Consider the following 20,358-nt stretch of genomic DNA (forward strand, 5'->3'; position numbering starts at 1 on the left):
AAAGCTTGCATGTCATAAGTGGCGATTATGGTTTTAGATTACAAGTTTTGTCTGTACTGCGCCAAAAAAAAAATCAAATAATAGAATGCAATTAATCAAAAGATAAAAGCATTACGCATGAGAAAAATACATACAAGTCTAACTGCAAGAATGAATGAATGTAATTTTCAATGAAAGTAAATTTAAGAAATTATAAGCAAATAGAACCATTTAATGCTTTGAGATGAAGTAAATATTAAGGTAAAAAAGAAATGTAACAAAATATTCAATTTAAAAAAATAATTTTTACCATTTAGAATACGGAATAACAGCACTCGTGCATTTTATTAATAATGCGTATTATTAATATGCGTTTATTAATAATGCGTATTAATAAGGGTAAGAGATGGCTTATTAATAAGCCATCTCTTTCCCTATTCTGTGCAGAAAAGTACTGAGAAAAGTGTTAAATAGTTCAAGCTGATAATTTATAAAAATTCGCTGATTGTCTTGAGAAGAGTTTCAGTTTGAACAGTCAAAGAATAAAACAAAAATAACATATAATATGTAATAATTCTTTATTACAATATAATGACACAACAATATCAATAAAGACAATAAATCATTTGGACGGTTTGTCGTATCACTGGAGACAAGACCAAAAAAATAATCAGGAGTTTAATCATAATAAGGTTTTCATATTGAATAATTTATTAAATTAAAAAAAAATTGTTTCAACGAACATTTTAAAAAAATTTTATACAGCTTTTAAGAATAGAAAAGCATAATAGAACGGTATGGTTCATTAGAATGGCATGATAATTGCTGAACTCAAAATATTTTTTTATTTCCCATCTTTACAAATTGTTATAGCGTTCATGCATTATTCCAATAAACATCCATGCGTTTAAATAAATATATATTAGACGGATAAGCATCTCATATGATACAAAAAGACTTGTGGGTTAATGATAAATTGAAATATTTAATACTTCATTGAGATCAAACTTTATACAATCTAAATCGTGTACATTTAAGCTCTGTTCTTCAGTCCACATATAAAAAATCTATTAGAAGAAAGAATGAAAAATGGAATGAAATAAATGCCATGCTGTATTGAAAAAGATTCAAAAAAGTTCCATCATTAAATACAGCTTCTTAAAAAGTTGCTGCTTGCAATTGTTATTAGTCCAACATGTACGCATGCGTGTTCATGAAACACCCAGAATATTTAAAATGTTTTAGAAAGATCAGAACTATGGCATTCTGTCCATTGCAAAGTGCGTGGAAATAATGGTGACATCAGTTTTCAGTTACCAGTCCAACAATCTGGAGAAGCCTGGATTTACATATAATATAAATGGGAACAAATATAATTAATATTGAAATCTCATTTCAACTATGATGAATATCCATTTGCTTGAGATAAATAATTGCTTCTTTTATTTTAAATATATTATTATTAAAGCTTGACGTAAATTTCATTATACGTTCATCTAACCTGAGAAGTGAAGGAAATGATCAAAATTAATATGATGGCTTATATCAAATGAAATATACAATGAAATGAATGAAACTTAATTTTCAACATCATTGCAAAAAGTTTAATATGTACGTTTCTAACTTGGTACGTAAGTTTTCTCCAAAATTATGTGATGATCATAAAGTTGAAATGAGTGTTTTTGAAACACAGAATCAGTGAAACTACCAAGTATATACAGTTTGTCTTAGAAAGCAGTTCTCATGATCACAAATGATTCTTCTTTATATGCTTATCATTATTGTTGAAAAGAAAAGATCATTAAATAAAAAAAGAACTGGCTTCAACATTTTTTCAGTAGTCAGATTCATATTCGGCAATAAATTTGATGTCTCCTTTATAAACTGGAAATTAAAATATTCCATGCTGGCTATTTTAATTCCTTTTAATAATTCATAATGAGATATATCTTCTGATTCAATCTATATTCAATTTTGCATGGAAAGACAAAGTATCAAAATCCTTCCGACCAGCAGTTCTGAAATTCATTTGTCATAGAAGTCTAGTAAACCAAAAAGGCAACTTTAGAAATGTACCATTTTTTGTAACATCCATTATTTATTATAAAGAGTATATCCTCTTTCATTCTTTTCAATAACATAGTAGAAACAGAAATTCACATAATCCAAGAATCTAAATCATAAATCTTTTTCACTCTTTCTTAAACATGCAGTTCTGAATCTGTCTATATCGCACTAGTTTCCCAAGACGAAAGATCCAAATGCATACTTCACTTTTATTGTTCTGTGAAAAATAAGACATTTGTTCAATTTCAATAACTAAGAAATACACATACTGTCTTCTCCTGCTTCACAAAGCAACAATTTTGCATGATCCCTATATAACTAGACTTACTGGCATAAGAATTTTGTGTTTTAGTCAAATAATGATACAGCTGTGGAATGTCTTCTTGTCCCTGTCCGGCTGTGGACAGTCTGAGGTTTGATTACGAACCTACAGAATCTTTCATTCAGGAGACATGTGCAATTTTTATATGGTTTCAGCCATTCACTGTGTTGCCTGTCCTTGATAGAAAGTCTGTAACGAGGAATAACTGTTTGAAGATGGGTATACAGCTCGTGGGAGGACAGGCCTGCTGACTGCTGTGGTAACTGGTGGCGTCTGTCTTTGGTAAATATCGAGGGTGGGTATGGTGGTGGAGGAGGCGGGAGCAGTGAGGTGGGGGGTTCCCAGTCCAGATAGAGATGAGATGGTAGACAGGTAGCTGCTGTAACTGTAAGGCCAGTATGGGGAGGGTGCTGGACCCCATAGTCGAGGAAAGCGAGCGAGACTGGCGCTATCTGGTGGGAAAACTTCGAAGCCAATCATCGCCTGTCTTTTCCATTTTGTCCTGAAAGAAATAAAACAAATTAAGCATCTGAATAAACTGACTACAGATAATATAGTGATGTGCCTCTGTCTTATTAAGAAATATTATACCATCAGTTCAACAGGATAGTTATTTATAATAGTAAATGCTAAAATCAGATGAAATATCAATTCTTAAAACATCATAAGCTATGTATACACCCTATACTGAAATATTTTCAGTTACAAATTGCCTATACTGAAATGTAAAAATTCGCAGGCGTTAAACCTTAATCAAACAAAATCTCATATAAGGGAAGGTTTTGTCTTTTTTTCTTCATTAAGAAATGGAAATTAAATATATAATAAAATATTTATTTGATTATTCACAATATATCATTAATGTTTTGAATGCTTGAAGTTTCCATATGTATAATCGAAGAATATTTCCGATGAAGCATCGAAAGTGAAAGTAACCGAATGACCGCATAATTTAACTCGCCAGTGCATCAAACCTATGTTTTAAACCATTTTAATGAGCACCAATAAAGAGTTTTTAAATTGAGATTTTAAATTAAATTCCTATTGGTTTTGTCTTCTATCCACCGATCCATGGTTTTTTGTCAAAAAAAAAAAAAAAAAGATGACATATAATAGCATAATTGTCTGAAACTGTCATATGAATTCTTTAATATAATAGATCTTCTAACAAGACCGATGTTTCAAACCTTTCTACTCAGAATCTATGAAGATATTTAGAATGACGCATTAATCTTTAGTCCACCGATTCTTTGGGCTGGCCTTCCGCCGGAACAGCGAAAGATGGCTGACTACGCGAAAAATCTGAGTCCTGAGTTCCAAAAATCAGAGGGACAGTTATTGTATCAAACCCATTACTGTCCTCTACTCTTTAATGAGATGGTATATATATATATATATATATATATATATATATATATTTTGGAAATGGGCTTTTTTATAGTTCAAATAAAATTCATAAAATATTAAAATATTATTTCCATTCTTGTGTTGAATTTTATAATCTATGAATGAGTTATTGTTAATTCAAGAGAGACTCTTCATAGAGTCTCTCTTAAATGTTGAGACTGAGTTGTTATTAATTTAAGAGAGACTGTAGCTTGATGCATTATACACTGATATGAAAGTCGAGGATAATCGATTATCAAAAAGGGTAATTAATGTATCAGAATAATTGATAAACCGATTCATTTTAAATTGCAAATTTCCATAAAATATTTTCAACATCCGAAAACAGATTTTCGATCAATCTAATAAAATGAAAATTTTTAGAATAAATATTTTCGATCAGAGTTTGTAGTATTTGCTGTCAGAGAACCTATTCTCATTAACTCCAATATATAACCTAAAAAGGTCTTTTTGGCTAGTTTGCAGCTGATAGATTTATATCTCTACTTTATAGCAATCTGTTATTATGCCTTTTCTCCTTTTGAATGCAAGTAAGTAAGCTTATTTATTTAAGCAAGTTTATTTTTAGTTGCTAACCATCAAAACTATTAGATTCCATCATCATAGCAAAGTCGCATTTTGAAACAGTCGTGACTCAGCATAGCAGAGTCTCGTAACTCAGCATCAAAATTTTTAACCAATCATTTAACCAATTCTTGATAACTACCAATGGTATTTAATTCATTTAACGGTTTTTAATGAACGATCTTAATGGTAATTGTGCTTTTGGAATACTAATGAGTTGAATCATAAATAAACTTTAGAATATTTCTTTCAAGGGAAGAAGATTTTTATTGTTCTTGTTAGAATAATAATTTCATATTTAAAAATCTATGCAATGGAATAAGAATGTTACCTTCTATTCTGATACCATGTTTTCACTTGTGTATCGGTGAGGTTTAATTTCACGGCTAATTCCATTCTATCTTGTACGCTTAGGTATTTTTGCCTCTCAAAACTCTTTTCCAATGTCTGAAAAAAGAAAAAAATCAATTGAAAACAAAATTCAATTTATACTAAATGTAAAAAAAAACTAGCTAATAATTGGCTATGAACAATTTTAAGTTTTAACTTAATACTTTTTAATGACAATTTGTATGCAGTAAATATGGATGCCATTTATTAGATATAACAATGCATATTTACTTGATATCACCTTGTGCATTATAATTACTTTAACATGATGAAATATTACTGAAACAAGATATATAAATCTTCAAGTTAGATGCCCTCAACGAAAAATGGGATATAAAATGCCAATTCTTTTCTTTGAAACACTTCCTAGATGAAAATTTTACAACATTAAATAACTTCGAATTACATATAAAAAAAGAGAATACAGCAAGATTAAACAAGCATTTAATAGATGAAGTCAATACACGCGTCCACCAGCTTAAATTCAATCTAACGAATCCCAAATTTCTGTCATAATGAAAATACACCAATTATTCAAGAATTAATTATCCATGATTCATTGGGATACAAACTCGATTTGGATAATTGAATGTCTGGATAATTGATAACTGGTGAAAAAAATTATTTCTTAGAAGGCAACCAGCTTGAGAGGTCTTCGCAAAGTTTTCTGCCATGCTCTGTAATAAAGGTGTTATTCTCCTCTCATCACAAAAGATTGCAAGTTTTGGTTAAAGGTCACAAATTCCTTGCAGTGTATTGGCGAGTGACAGACTATAAAATATCGATCCTTAAAAATCGAATGTGTATTTTGGTCTCCTTTTCTTCGACCCATTAAAACCAAAATTTAACATCAATCTGCAAGAAGCGGATATTCTAGCAAAAGCAGCCATTATCGAAGGTGTTATATTGTAAGCTCTAAAACCCCGGTGTCATCTTAAACAGCGTCTTCAGAAAATATTTATAAGAAAATGGCAAAATCTTTGGGATAATGGAAATACTGGCCATTCTGTTTATAAAGTCATTAAAACAGTAAAATGGCAACCACTCTCTTGGACTCATGGAGAAATTCTATTTGTTATAGGACATGGTCCATTTCTTTCTTTTCTTCACCGTTTCCATTTATCAGAAGATGACTTTTGCTCTTGTGGAGAAGTCGGCGATCCCATCCACTTTGCGACATCCTGTCCTTAAACTCTTTCATGGCACTTCACAATACCCTCGTCTTCGCTAGTAAGTTTTCGGTACAAAAGAGTCCTTAATAACTCATCTTTCAAAAAAAGAATCATAAACAGGATTAGATTCCTAATTGATCAAGGAGAACTGCTTCAATTAGATTAATCCTATTCATTTCTTAGGACACCATTCAATTCACCTCGCATTTTATTCACAATTTAGTCTTTAACCGCCCTCAAGTTACTTATATTTATAATTCCTTTATATTTTCACTCATACTGTACATTATAATGCTCATTCATCCAGTTTTTTTGTACTCAAGATATTTTTCACTCTAGTTTTTATCATTTCTTGTTATATTGTTTGTTCATGGTTCTTGTCCTTTGTTTGTTTATTTCCTTGTAATTGTTGGTTAATTTTTTTAATAAAGTCCACCTACATCTATACCAAACCGGAAAGGGGCCACATGAGCTCTAGAAACGGAGGTGTGGTGTGGTGTGGTGTTAAGTGTTAACATCAATCTGCAGTTGTAGTTACAATACCACATATCAAATTTAAGTCTCTGCTTTCTTAAATGATTGCGTTTATTTAAAAATACAATTCGACAGATGATCAACGACTTGACGAATAGTGTTCAAAATTTGATACGGATTTGCACATTGGATGATGAATTTGTGTGCCAATTTCATCTGTCTAGTTTTTTCCCGTTTTGTAGCTGTAGTGTTCACTTGTTTTGACAATGGCACAGACAGATTTCTTCAAACCTGATTTCGTTCAAATTTTGATAGAAATCTACAAATTTGGCTTAGGGATTACTTACCAAATTTAATCCACATAGATCTAAGCATTTCTGAAATATTGTGTTCACAGACAAACATAATTCACAGAATGTGTTTTTCAGACTCGGAATCTGCAACGCGAAGATTTATCGAAATCTCGAGTTTGAATTTTTTTATCGATAACTATACTTTCTCTTCAAATATTTAATATTCAAGAAAGTGAGAAAAAAAATGCTTTTTAAAGTATTAAAATAATAACTGCTTGAACTTATCATTCAGAGTCAATTGTTTTACTATTTTTACTCTTTTTCACTCTGAAGATCCATTTTTTATGCATTTTTACTCGCACTCGTTTATGCATCCCCCCCCAAAAAAAAGTTTCGGATAATTGAAGATGCGGATAATTAAAGTTCAGATAATCGAAGCTCTAGTACACTAAATCAATCAGAAACTTTTAATTGTGAGCAGCGGTTATCCTACATTCATCCTTATAGTCCCAAAGTATAGTAGCCTGCGGTAATTATAGTTTGTTTTCGATAATAATAAATTCATTCAATGTCAATTTTTTTAAAAAAAATCTTCTTTTTCGTATTAAGAATTAACAATATTTGAATTTGTAACCAAAAATGACATTAAAATATGGACGAATTCTTATGAAAACATTTTGAAGAAATCATTGATTCAAAAGTTTCAGAATGATCGAATATTAGACAGAAGCATTCAAGAAAAGGTAAAATACATAGCAAATATTGACCTCCAAAGGTTTTCATATCCAAACAAATCTCACATGACAGCCCTTCACAATCACAAAACCGCAAATGACTTCACTTCATCGAAGACATGTCCCCTACAAAGCAGCTCAACCCACATGTACAAAAAGTGATTCACGAGTGCATAATAAACCATCTAGACGGTCTTAAACGCGATAAAGAGCGATGGAACACTTTATATGTCACATCCAACAAAGCAGTCCAAGTAATTAAGATCCAAGACAGAAAAATAAAGTACTCTGACAGTACGCCTATACAGAGCTAAAAACTCCATCATGTATAAGATTAGTAATTAAAAAAAATAACCACCTCTCTTTATGCGAGTTAATAATAATAAATGAAGCAGCAGCAATTCAATCACAGGTCGCACGCAACTGAAAGCAGCGCACAAAACACACTTTGAAAAGCCAATTTAGAAAGAAAAACCGCGCATTTAGCCATAGTGACAATAAATGATTTATCGTCCTGGTTGCGGCTATCTGCCGCCCCAGGCCTCCTTTAATGCACAGATTAGGAGTAGAAAAAGGCCAAGAAAGTCTGGCGACTTAATTTTAAAAGAAGCGTTATTAAAGAGCGTCTCGTTTGTCTAATAGACGTCAAACTCTTAAATGAATGGGATCTCTTTGACTGCTGCGATTCATCGTGGCAATATTTGTCTGGAGTTGAAATTTTATGTTTTCTTGTCCGGTTTTTGATCATCCAAAAGGTGTTATTGACCTCTCCAATTAAGTTAAAGGACTTTTTATTTATTTATCGTATTTATTCAGAATTGAAACATTTGAGGTCAATAGCTACTTATGCGCTATAGAAATTACTATTAACGTCTATAGGAATTATTTGAACTATACTTTTGGCTGTCTATAATTGAAAGGGCCTTAAAATGTTAAAATGTAGTTGACATAATGCACGTAGTTTCTTATAGATAAATGGAAAATGAATTAATTTTAAAAATTCATATAAAAAGATTCAATTATACCTTTGGGCCAATTATTATTATTATTAAAGCATATAGAAATTATTTGAAGTATATTTTTAACTGTCTATCATTGTATGGGCACTAAAATATTAAAATGTAGTTGATATAATGCACGTAGATTCTTATAGATGCATGAAAAATGAATTTTCTTTTAAAAATTCAGACATACGAAAATTCAATTATAGCTGTGGGTCAATAGCTACTTATGCGTTATAGACATTATTATTAAAGCATATAGGAATTATTTGAAGTATATTTTTAACTGTCTATAATTGTATGGGCCCTAAAATGTTAAAATGTAGTTGATATAATGCACATAGATTCTTATGGATACATGAAAAATGAATCTTCTTTTAAAAACTCAGACATAAGAAGATTCAATTTTAGCTATGGGTCAATAGCTACTTATGCGTTATAGACATTATTGTTAAAGCATATAAGAATTTTTTGAATTATAAATTTGATTATCTCTAATTAAATGGACGCCAAAGTGTTAAAATGTAATTAACATAAAATATGCAATTTCTTATAGATACATGAAAATGAATCTTCTTTTAAAAATTCAGACATAAGAAGATTCGAATATAGTTGTGGGTAAAGTATGTGTATATATTAGAAATAACTATTTCTCATTTTTTTATTAAACAAAAAACTAAATGTTTTCTGTCAGACAACAGTTTGAACACTCAATTATGAAATTTTATATGATTTCTGTTACATGAAATGATAGATTTATTTTAAGACGAAGATGTGACAATGCTGTTTTACATTGGTCAGAAATATTTCTAATTTATTTATATGCCAGATATTTTACAAACGATTTTCAGTTTGAATTGGAGAGTAGTATACGTAGTAATAAATAAATACGCATTGAATATACGTAGTAATAAGTAAAATTTCACTTTTTGCAAACTAAATTTATCAGTTTGTGATACTATTTTCTAATACATCCACGTAATTTACAGGACATTGAGCTGACATATCAATTATAATTGAATTCAAATTATTTTGATCGACTAAGGCCAGATCCAATCTAGATAAATCCAAACAAATGGTGAGGAATAGATTATTTTTTTCGGAAAAAAAAAAAAAATGGAAATTTTCAAATGAGTACAAAAACAATTTTGCTTACAGTATTTAAATTGGGGGTTTGTATAAAAATATGATTGCATGGACGTTCAAGGTTTGTCGCTGCCTTTATTCGTCTTCATTCTGGAAGATCGCCACCCCCATTTTTTTAAATTCCAAAGCGATCGGGATAAAGGGAAATCGAATGATTAGAGTTGTACTTTATTATGCTTTCATCAAACACAGAAGAGATAAAAATATAATAATAAAATAACGCTATTATTAATATGTTGCAAAAAAAACGATAAAGAAATAACAGGCAACATTATCTCGTATTAGTTATTTACTACGAAAAGTCTGTTGGTGCTTTGCATAATTGAATAATAATTGAAATTTTTAATCTCTAAATTTGGGTCATAATTTTTTTAAGTTTTTAAATTCAGATATTTATTTTCAATAATCAATTCGTTTTCAGTTTTTCAAAATAACCAAAATGTCACAAATACTAACGGGAGCTCAATAATACAGTGTGATTCATAAACAAGTATACAGTTTCAATGCAATGTAAATGAAGAACAATGTAAGATATTACTGTCACTTGTAACAGAATTGTATGGGGTTATTTTAAGTTTTGTTAGAGACAGTCGCAAATGTTCTATATGTGACCCCTTAAAAGGGGCAGTACACTTTCTTTTTGGACATTGCACAGAACAAATTTATCTTAGGGGAATCTCACCTGTGTTGCACTGTGAATTTGGGATTTTCTGGTCCACAAAAGGGAACATTGTGCTTGTGTATCTAATTTCCCAATGACATGAAATGTTGCTTCATCAATAAAAACTAAGTGTTTGGTAAAATCATCTTTTTCAAAACGAAAATGCATATCGGCACAAAATTCAAAGCGCTTTTATTTGTTTAAAGTCATTCAGATTTTGCAACACTTACACTTCGTATGGAATCATTTTCAGTTTCTTTCTTAAACCTCTCCAGACAGTGGGCTGAGAAATCTTCACTTCACAATTCACCCTCTGCGTTGATTTTTCCGGGCTTCATTGAATAATATTTTCTTGTGGTACAGTTAGGCCCGAAGGACTTATATCTTTGCACAAACAGCCCGTAATTTTACATTTTTCATGCCATTGATAGTTATAGATTTTCTGAATGGAACATTAGACATGAAATTCCCTTCCTTCTTAAAATATTTTCTTTATATTTGTTCATCTAAAAAATGAAATAAAAAAAAAAGTTCAATTTGGACTTACTCTCAGTTGATGGTCTGTGAAGGCTGTGCGGGCTTTTCTGGGCTTCTTGTTTTTAAGGGATGGACTGTCTTCCCTTTGGGGCCGGGAGTCATAACTGTCGCTGCCTGAAAAAGGAAATAGATGTTTAGTTTCTCGAGAAGATCTTACTCACTTTCCCTAATAGACAGGCAATAATTTATTTTCATTGAGCATCAATTTAAATAATATAGCATAAACAAAAGAAAATGCATTATAAGAATTTTTCGCAGTTTGAACTTTGTAAGTATGACACCTCCAGAAAATTTCTTTAAAAGTTACATTTCACAGTGACATTTTCAGTATTTTTGCATCAATTATAAAGTTTGATTTCACGAAAAGAAAAGCATTTATTTTGCATACAAATGTCCATATTTTTCTTTGTTCAATAATATTTTTCGCAGTAGATTCTTATATAACATCAAAATTAAGAGCTAAAAAGATTTTCTGTCTCTGATTAAGCTGCTTTCAAATGCTTTATTTTAATGTGTAGATTCTGTCTCTCATTTCTTTTTATGTATTATTGTCGCAATGGGGCCACGAAGGCAGTGACGAAACACTATAACTATTTCACTCCATGTCTATCAGCGGCTTATGAATTGTAAATGGCTACCTCTCATTTTATGCGTTCTCTCATTATGTTTTTCTTTAAAAAATTGTATAGCTGCAATAAAATTTTATATTTATAGCATTCTTTAAAATTTATCTTTGAGGGTATATATAACCCGTTTCCCCCAGATGTTACGCCACTATATTAACGTGACAAGATATACGAATTATTTGCATCTTTGGAGACAAAGACGATGCATTATCAATAAGTTATTGTCTGTCCTGTAACAAATGCGCTCGCACGCACACACACACACGCACACACACACGCACGCACACATACACGCACGCACGCGCACACACACGCACGCACACACGCACGCACGCACACACACACACACACACACACACACACACACACACACACACACACACACACACACACACACACACACACACACACTACCAAGAGGAAACTTATTGACAAGTAATTTTTACAAAATGGAAGCATGATATTATCATTCATAAAAAATGACTTTAAATGCTTTCATTAACCAATAAGACATTCATTACAAATTATTTTAGAACATATTACACATTCTATGTTAATTTCACTTTTACTATTTTTTTCCGCTTATATCCTTGATTATTTACACCGAGAAGGTGTTATTTGATTGTAAATTTTGTCAAGTTGTTTCCCTCTCAGTGATTAAATATTAATAAATAAAATATATCTCTTAATTATATATTAAAATTATTTAGTATTATTCTAATGTTAGCATTTATTGAATTCATAACCTTCCACATTACCCTGAACCATTCTTTTTTTTTCAAAATAGTGTTATGAATATTTCAGGTTTATTGAGACCGAAACGTGCTTCCACCATCCTTGACTCGAACCCAAAGACATTCGTTTATTTGAATTCAAAGAGACGCCGAGTTTTTTTTTTCTTTCTTTTTTCTCTACATTTTTACCCACAAATCCAATCTGTCCGACCGAAATTCTCTTTCGTTTAACTACTACCATAACCAGCATCAGCAGGACTTAATGTCAAACCATAGAACGTGAATCAGACGAGTACTTTTATGGCATAAGGAAGCAGCAAAATACATCGCAGACCTTCATCCATAATGCATCCTCCAATAAACACCGAGCAAAAATATAAAATAAAAAAATCCTACCTCAGCGGGATGATAATGTTAGGAAATTTATACGTAATTACTGGCACACGGGGCTATTGTCCATCGGTACCGTAAACGGTCTCAAAATCACGATTCCGTCGTACGTTTGAGGCGAGTGCTGGCATAATTAAGGTGATATCTTATCACCGTCCTATTCATGGGGCGGCCGCGATTATTCATTGATGGTCGGTCGTTCGGTAGAACTTTGTTGGATATCTTCCAGTGTGGTACTTATCATGGAAATGAAGTCGACTTGGTTGGGAAGATTCACAATAGATGGCGCTGGCGTTCCGGAGCTTCTTATTCCTCTTCATCATTTGGAAAAGTTGAGATTTACTTTTTCGTGGAAAACGGCCGTAAAAATATTGTTTGGAATGGCCGCTATTAAATTGTTTACGATCTCCTCGCCGTATTTGCTCCTTTGAAGAGCAGTTGGGTCATAAAGGTATAAACGAAGATTATGAATTCTTTTTTTTTTTTTCTACTTACTTTCTCTTTTCCTTCATGAAATTCAATGAAGAAATAAGAGTCGTATGGGATTCCAGGTTGATGCTGATTCTTTTTATTGCATTCCTGTTTAACTTTCATAATTTCTTTCAAATCGGTGTTGACAAAGACTGGCTCGGAAATTTTGAAAGGAATAATTTTTTGTACTTTATTCTAAGTTAACGAATTCTATGAAAGTTAAGGCGTAAATCTTCTATTTTTATAGCTTTGTTTTGGTATTTCAAAATGACATTTTTTAAGAATAATTATCATATAAGAATATTAGTATTATCATATTTCAATTATCATATAAGAATATAAGAATATTATATATTATGTATAAGAATATTAGATGAAAGACGCAAATTCGTATTTAGACACATTAATGCAACCAACTATTCCGTTGTCTGAAAAATGTAATATGTATTTCGAAATATATTTGTCTTAATTTATATTATATGCTTATTAATGCATACCAGTAAATTTATTATTATTATTATTATCAATAATAATAATTATATCTATTTATCTATGTATATATATGTGATGGTACCTCTTAATTCAATTTAAATCTTAATTAATTTCCTAATTTTTACCATAATTAAGCCCATATTAACTTCCTTCTAAAATGATCTCTTATTTCCTGATACAATTCCCCTTTTATTTATTTAATTTCTTTTAACACGAATTCTAGGAAACTGATAAATTCAACAGGTTCTCAAGCTCTGAACGAAGAGAAAAACAAAACTCCCTAATGCTTATAACGTTCTCTTTTAAAGATTCCCTTTCCTAAGTCTATTTGTGCCAAAGAAAACCCTTATCGAAATCTCATAGTAAAATCATTGAAGAGAAATATTTCAGCCTCTTTTCTATATATATATATATATATATATATATATAATATATATATATATATAATATATATATATATATATATATATATATTATATATATATATATATATATATATATATATATATATATATATATATATATATATATATATATATATATATATATATATTAAAATTTAATTTAATCCTAATTAATTTCCTAATTTTTTAGCCTAATTCAGCCCATGTCAAAGTCATTCTGAAATATTCTCTTATTTCATGATCCCATCCCACTTTTTCTTTATAATTAATTCAACTGAATCTTTGTAAAAAGGACTGCGTTATCGGTTTCTACGTGCCGAATGAAAAGATCCCTCTGTTTCTCTTGTCCAGGTCGTTACGTGTGAGAAATTCCAATCATAATCGACACGTGTCAGAAATATCATGTTATATAAGACCAGATATAAAATGCTTATCTGTTTTCCATCAATTCCTCTTTTCGCTCTGTGTTGTGTGTGTGCTCATGGCTTCTACTTGTAAATAATTATGCTTTACCGGGAGGGATTAAAGAGAATAAAACGAACTTAAAAATGCAAAGTGTCTTCACGGTCTTCGAAACAGAAAATTATATGCTTATATATATATTCTGTTCCTTCAGACTTTTCGATTTAATCATATTCAATGTTTGTTTGATATCACCTATTGTGGAACAATTATTACTTGATGTAGCAAACAGAACTGCTGGATTGCTAAATGATTTGTTTTATTCATTAATTTTCAACGTTATTTAAATAATGTGTAGTATTTTCGTTAAAAGTAATAATTTATTAATTGTCACTGGCTTATATTTAAGCCAGTTATTCCTGAGATTCTACGTCAACCTCCATCCAGGCCCACCATTGAAATTTGACCCTCCCCCACTCCCTCTTGTGAAGTGCCATTTTACAGTATACAGCCAAGTTTGCCATTCCTTGCCCCCCCCCCCGCCAAATCTCTCTCACTCCATCTACATCCACATAGCGTCCGTTCCGAATAATACAATGAAGATGTAATTATGTAAATTAGGATGGGTTGAATATCTAATCTCGCTCTGTGCGTCATTTCGGTTCTGAAGGATTTTTGCATTGACCAATGATTTTGGCCTGGTACAGAGTCGGTTGGCTTAGCTGTAATCTTTTATGTATGTAAATAATCTAATAAAAAGCTATTTAAAGCTTTGATTTTGATTATTAATTAATTATTTTTAAACTTTCCTTCATAGTAACATAACTGATATTTTTTTTATAGAAATCCTTTTTAAAAATATTTTTTTAGCTTTTTTAATTATCCATAAATACACATCGATTACCATAGTTTTTCCTAAACGGTACAAATTTCAGCTTGGATTTTGAATAGTCACATTTTTGTCCATGTATATATTTTCAGACTGAGATTTTTTTTTTTTTTTTTGAACAAAAGAAAATATACTTGAGCGATTGAGAACAAAAATGTAACCTCTAAATTATAGAAGGATTTCATTAGTGTAATGTATCAATCAAATAAAGACAAATAGAAAATTTTTTACCACCTACACAATCGTCTGGACAAGTTGGATTCTCCTATTTCTTTGTAACGAAACGCGGATATCTGCCTGCCCAAGCCTTATCAGTGAACTGATACAAGATCTCAGATAAGGTAAAAGTGGGAATATTAAATTTCAAATTTTAGGGAATATTATTTCATTAGCGGAATTCGAAGTTCATTATTAAGATTTGATGATGGGAATTAGAACTAAAATTTGGCAGATTTAAGTTTGGGATACCATACAGAGAATTAGACACAAAATATTTTTTTCAACTGTAGGATTTTTAAAATCTTTTTCATGATATTCTGTGAAGATTTTTCTCTTTTTTCAAGACACTAATGTTTTTGACCACATGCATCATTAGCTATCGTTGTGTCATCATTAATAATATAACTACTGCAGACGGGACGTTGAGGTAATAGAGGTTAAATTATCCACAGAATGATGGGAAGAAAAGACAAGCTCCGTTCAGGAATGAAGATTCAATGTCTTATCATTATAGTACCGTATTTGTACGAAACCCTATTCTAGGTAAATTTGTACTGATACTTTTTGATATTCCATCCTCAAGAAAGAGGTTCAGAGAGTATCAATAGGAACCATGACAAGAAGGAAGACCCTAATTTCATATATCACTGTAATATCTCATGTGTACCAGCTCTTGTTTTGAGAAAAATTGTGCTGGTACATCCGATGAACCATCCACAAGAAAGAGGTTTAGAAGATACCAATATAAATCATGATAAGAAGAATGATCGTAATTTCATATATCACTGTAATATCTCATGTGTACCAGCTCTTGTTTTGAGAAAAATTGTGCTGGTACATCCGATGAACCATCCACAAGAAAGAGGTTTAGAAGATACCAATATAAATCATGATAAGAAGAATGATCGTAATTTCATATATCACTGTAATATCTCATGTGTACCAGCTCTTGTTTTGAGAAAAGTTGTGCTGGTATATCCGATGAACCATCCACAAGAAAGAGGTTTAGAAGATACCAATAGAAATCATGATAAGAAGAAAGATCCCAATTTCATATAGCACGGTAAAATCTCATTTGAACCAGCTCTTGCTCTGAGAAAATTTGTACTAGTACATTCGATTAACCATCTGCAAGAAAGAAACCTCAAAAGATGCCAGCAAAAAACGTGATTCTAGAATATCCATGTATGCCCACGCCGAGCTTCGGCTAGGGGCTCGGCTCAATTCTGCAGTTCACTAACACCTGTATACCTTGACAGCATTGATCTAACAATCGATTGATGAAAATTTCATTATTATACACGAGCCGTGTTTTCAAATCTGACAAATGCATTCACCTGTCCTTGTACATAAAGGGTTTCGGATGCCGGTCATGCGGCAAGACCCTCCTACACTTAACTCCTCATCTCCATCGAAGAGGGCCATTTGGCGACCGAACCAACCATGAAACGTAATTTACCATCAAAGACGCGAATTGTCCCTTAAAACCCTCACCGCTCAAGATAACAAATTGAGGGGATTTCGACTGCCACTCTTTTGCCGAGATGGACAGTTTTTGGCTGAACTAACCTGTGGCAGGCGGAGGGTCCTGCAGAAGGGGAAGCTTCGCCAATTTATTTATGTGTTTGTTCCTTGGATGCGGTTGAGCGGTTTCTTGCTCAGTTTCCGAGGCGTTGACCCATAAGGGGAAATTTCGGTGCTGGACTTTTGGGGAACAGTGCTGGGTGGTCAAAGCCCGTTTAATGGACGCTAAAGATCCATTTTGGGGAGATATGAAAAATAGATATGAGATGTTGACATCTGAAACGGAAAAAGCAGTTTTGGATGATTTGTGAGATAACATTCAGTAGCTGGGAAGAAAAAAAAGGGAAACGATGGTTTTGGAACTGAGTGGTTATGTCATTGGTGAAAAAAAATCTACTGAGTGACAGTCGAAATATATCAAATAATAGAACTTGCTCGAAAATTTGTTTGAAAAATTTTCAAAACCAACAGGTGTGGTCATCTCAAAACTTTCTCTTATATTCTCTAATGAACTTGCCATGCCAAAGAATGCTTTACATGGCCCTGGCGTATAACAGTTACGAAATATTATATTTTGGTGTAAATTTAGCATTTTTACTAAATTTATCGTGTCATCTTTGTCGAGTTATTTAGCGATTAATCATTTGGCATGCATTTAATAGTATCCGAAAACCGAATTTGTGCTTTAGGCGCGTTTTTCTCAACTGATCGGGGAAAAAAATTGACACAAAATGGCATTTGTAGTCACAAAGTCTTGTACCAAATTTGACATAATTAAGTGATGGTGTTTTTTAATTACAGCATTTACATGTTTCTGAAAGTACAGATCAACAAACGGTCAATCTTTCGTTGGATTTGGCTCAAAATTTAACAGGTGTCTACTCTCTATAGATGTTAAATCTGTGTTATATCTATCTAGCTCTCTATGTTTTGTAATTATTATGTTAACTTACATTAAAACAGCCGGACAAAAGGACTTTTTCCGAATAGATTTTACTCCAAATTTGTTAGAACTCAGGGAAGTTTTGTGTAAAGACCGTATACCAAATTTCAACAGTCTAGCTGAAAGCGTGTTGAGTTTTGAGATCTTTGCCGCAAACAGACGGAAATTTTCCAAAATGTATTTTTAGAACTTAGAGAGGTCAAAAAAATTCAGATTCGTCAAAATCTCGAGTTCGAATTTTTTGGCGATACCTATGCTTTTTCTCTATACTACGTATAAGAGAAAGTAAAAAAGATAAACAGATGGTAAAATTTTAGGTAAACCCAAAATCTATAATAATATTTCAATTCAATAGTTTATCATTGATCAAATATTTCTTCATTTTTCAACACAATATTGAAGCTGGTGCATGTTTTAGTGAAATAATTAATCAAATGGAAATATTTAATCGAAATGAATGAATTCATTGTAACTTGTAGAAAAGATCTTTCAAAGAACTATTAGAAAAATAGTTCTTTGTCGATAACAATAACATATTCAGTCGATAACAATAACATAACAACCGAAAATCTATAACGAACTCAATTTTTTTTATTTTCATCATTAATAAAAAAAAATTCCTTGTGTCAATTCATTAAAGATTTTATTATAATAAAATAATTAATCAAGTAACTATATTGAATCAAATTAAATCAAGTGATAGCAACGTATAAGAAAATTCTTATGAAGAAAAAATAATCAGAATAAAAAATAGCTGTTGAATAATATTTTATGAAATAACATCCGAATTATGTTATGATTTATGGAATAAATATTGATAGCATACTTTATGAGTGAAAATACAGAATGTATAAAATAACAATACTTTATACTTTATTGCCAAAATAACAATACTTTAATACTTTATTGCCAACTGGATCTCATAATTTAGTCAAAAAATTTATATTTGCTTTAGAAAAAGCTCTTATTTTTAAAATTTATTTTTCTCCATTAAAAAAGAAAGATATAAAGTAGGGCATCTCTTCTTTAAAAAACTATTTCCTTCCATTTTGTAGAGGGATACGTTTAAGAATTCAAAGAAATGATGCATATAAGGAAAATAATATTTCTAAAGTGATTAAAAATATTTATTCATTGATTAACAATCATGGGACAAACTCAAAATCAAATATTATAAATGCTTAAGTATTATTAATTGAGGCATAAAACTGATGGGTTCACAATCGCTTGAGAAATTCTCTTCAAAAGAAAGTAGATTGAAGCTGCAGCTGAATTTCCAACATGGGATATTTCACCAATGAAATCGCATCGTCTAAGGACAGTGATATCATTGTGCGTAATAGAGGCCAGTTGGCTTTTCTTACATTAGATATCCCGTGATTCGCGTGTGATTTTCATCTACTTTCCAATTAGATGATTTTCCTCTCTATAAGAATTAAAGAAAAGCAAAAAAGGTCTCATATAATAAGAAATATGATCAAATTCACAGGCTTAAAGTATGACAGCATAAAAATCCACCAGCAATAAAGTAAAGCAATGCATAACACTTGACAATCAACTCTTGGGCTGATATTGAGGGAAACAGATTGTTTAGCGCGTATCTATTGGCAACACGATTCGGAGGGAGAATTTGTCGAATATTCTTCCAGAAAATATTTCCAGAAAACATTTGGACAAGCATTTGCAGCAGCAGTATTCTTGATATTATGGGGCAACCTATAAGTTTAACTATGTTTGAAACAAAGCAGTGCTAAATGTATGATGAAATAAAGCAGCCATATAACCGAAGATTATACTTTAATTGTTAATTATAAATTTAAACAATAATATTAGATTTTATAAAATCCCATATTTTTTCCGTACGATATAAAATACTAGCCATCTTTGTTACCAGATGGTTCGTTCAGATTATTGACTTTTTAAGAGAATAATATGGGTTAATTAAGTCACAGCGATTTTCCATTTAGTAGCGGTTAAGCCTATTTTAGCACTTGTTAAATCGGTACTTGTCAATTGTAAGAGCGACCAAAAAGCGCCAAGAAAAAATTTCGCTAATTTGTAAAAATATACTCAAGTGCATAAATATACATATGTTGTTAAAGTGCGAATCTGCAAATTAACTGATTTCTGCACTTTGGCGGTAGCACATATAATAAATATGTGCATAAATACAGATCAAACCACGTGCGGATCACATGCTGCCAATTGAAATCGCCAAATTGGCGAAATTTTTTTCTTGGCACCTTTTGGTCGCCGTTACAACCGATAAGTACCGTTAAATCTTCTATTTGACATCTACTTCTTTATATCTTTTACATCTTGTTTCCCATGACTTAATGGAATGCCTGCTCTCTCCAAAGAATTTCTAATAACAATTTTGAAACTCCATTAATTAGCAAAAGATTGAATGAAGTACAATTGTACAAACATACTATGAATCACTCACTATACAAACTTCAAGCACTATGAAATATTAGTATAATGATTTGTTTACACTTAACTGTTGCCATTCAGCAT

At 31.3% G+C, this 20,358-nt stretch overlaps 1 protein-coding gene across 1 annotated transcript in view; it reads right to left on the reverse strand.

Annotated features, from left to right (window-relative positions):
* Positions 1–614: 614 nt before the first annotated feature.
* Positions 615–20,358, reverse strand: part of LOC129981333 (barH-like 1 homeobox protein) — a 73,807-nt gene continuing 54,063 nt past the window's right edge. The window contains exons 2-4 of the mRNA XM_056092127.1: positions 10,758–10,861; positions 4,671–4,786; positions 615–2,870 (exon numbers count right to left, since the gene is read on the reverse strand). Coding sequence (XP_055948102.1) covers positions 2,528–2,870; positions 4,671–4,786; positions 10,758–10,861 — 563 coding nt within the window. The 3' untranslated portion in view covers positions 615–2,527. The remainder of the gene's footprint in view (positions 2,871–4,670; positions 4,787–10,757; positions 10,862–20,358) is intronic.

The sequence above is a fragment of the Argiope bruennichi genome, chromosome 8, assembly GCF_947563725.1.
Source record: "Argiope bruennichi chromosome 8, qqArgBrue1.1, whole genome shotgun sequence".
NCBI lineage: Eukaryota > Metazoa > Arthropoda > Arachnida > Araneae > Araneidae > Argiope > Argiope bruennichi.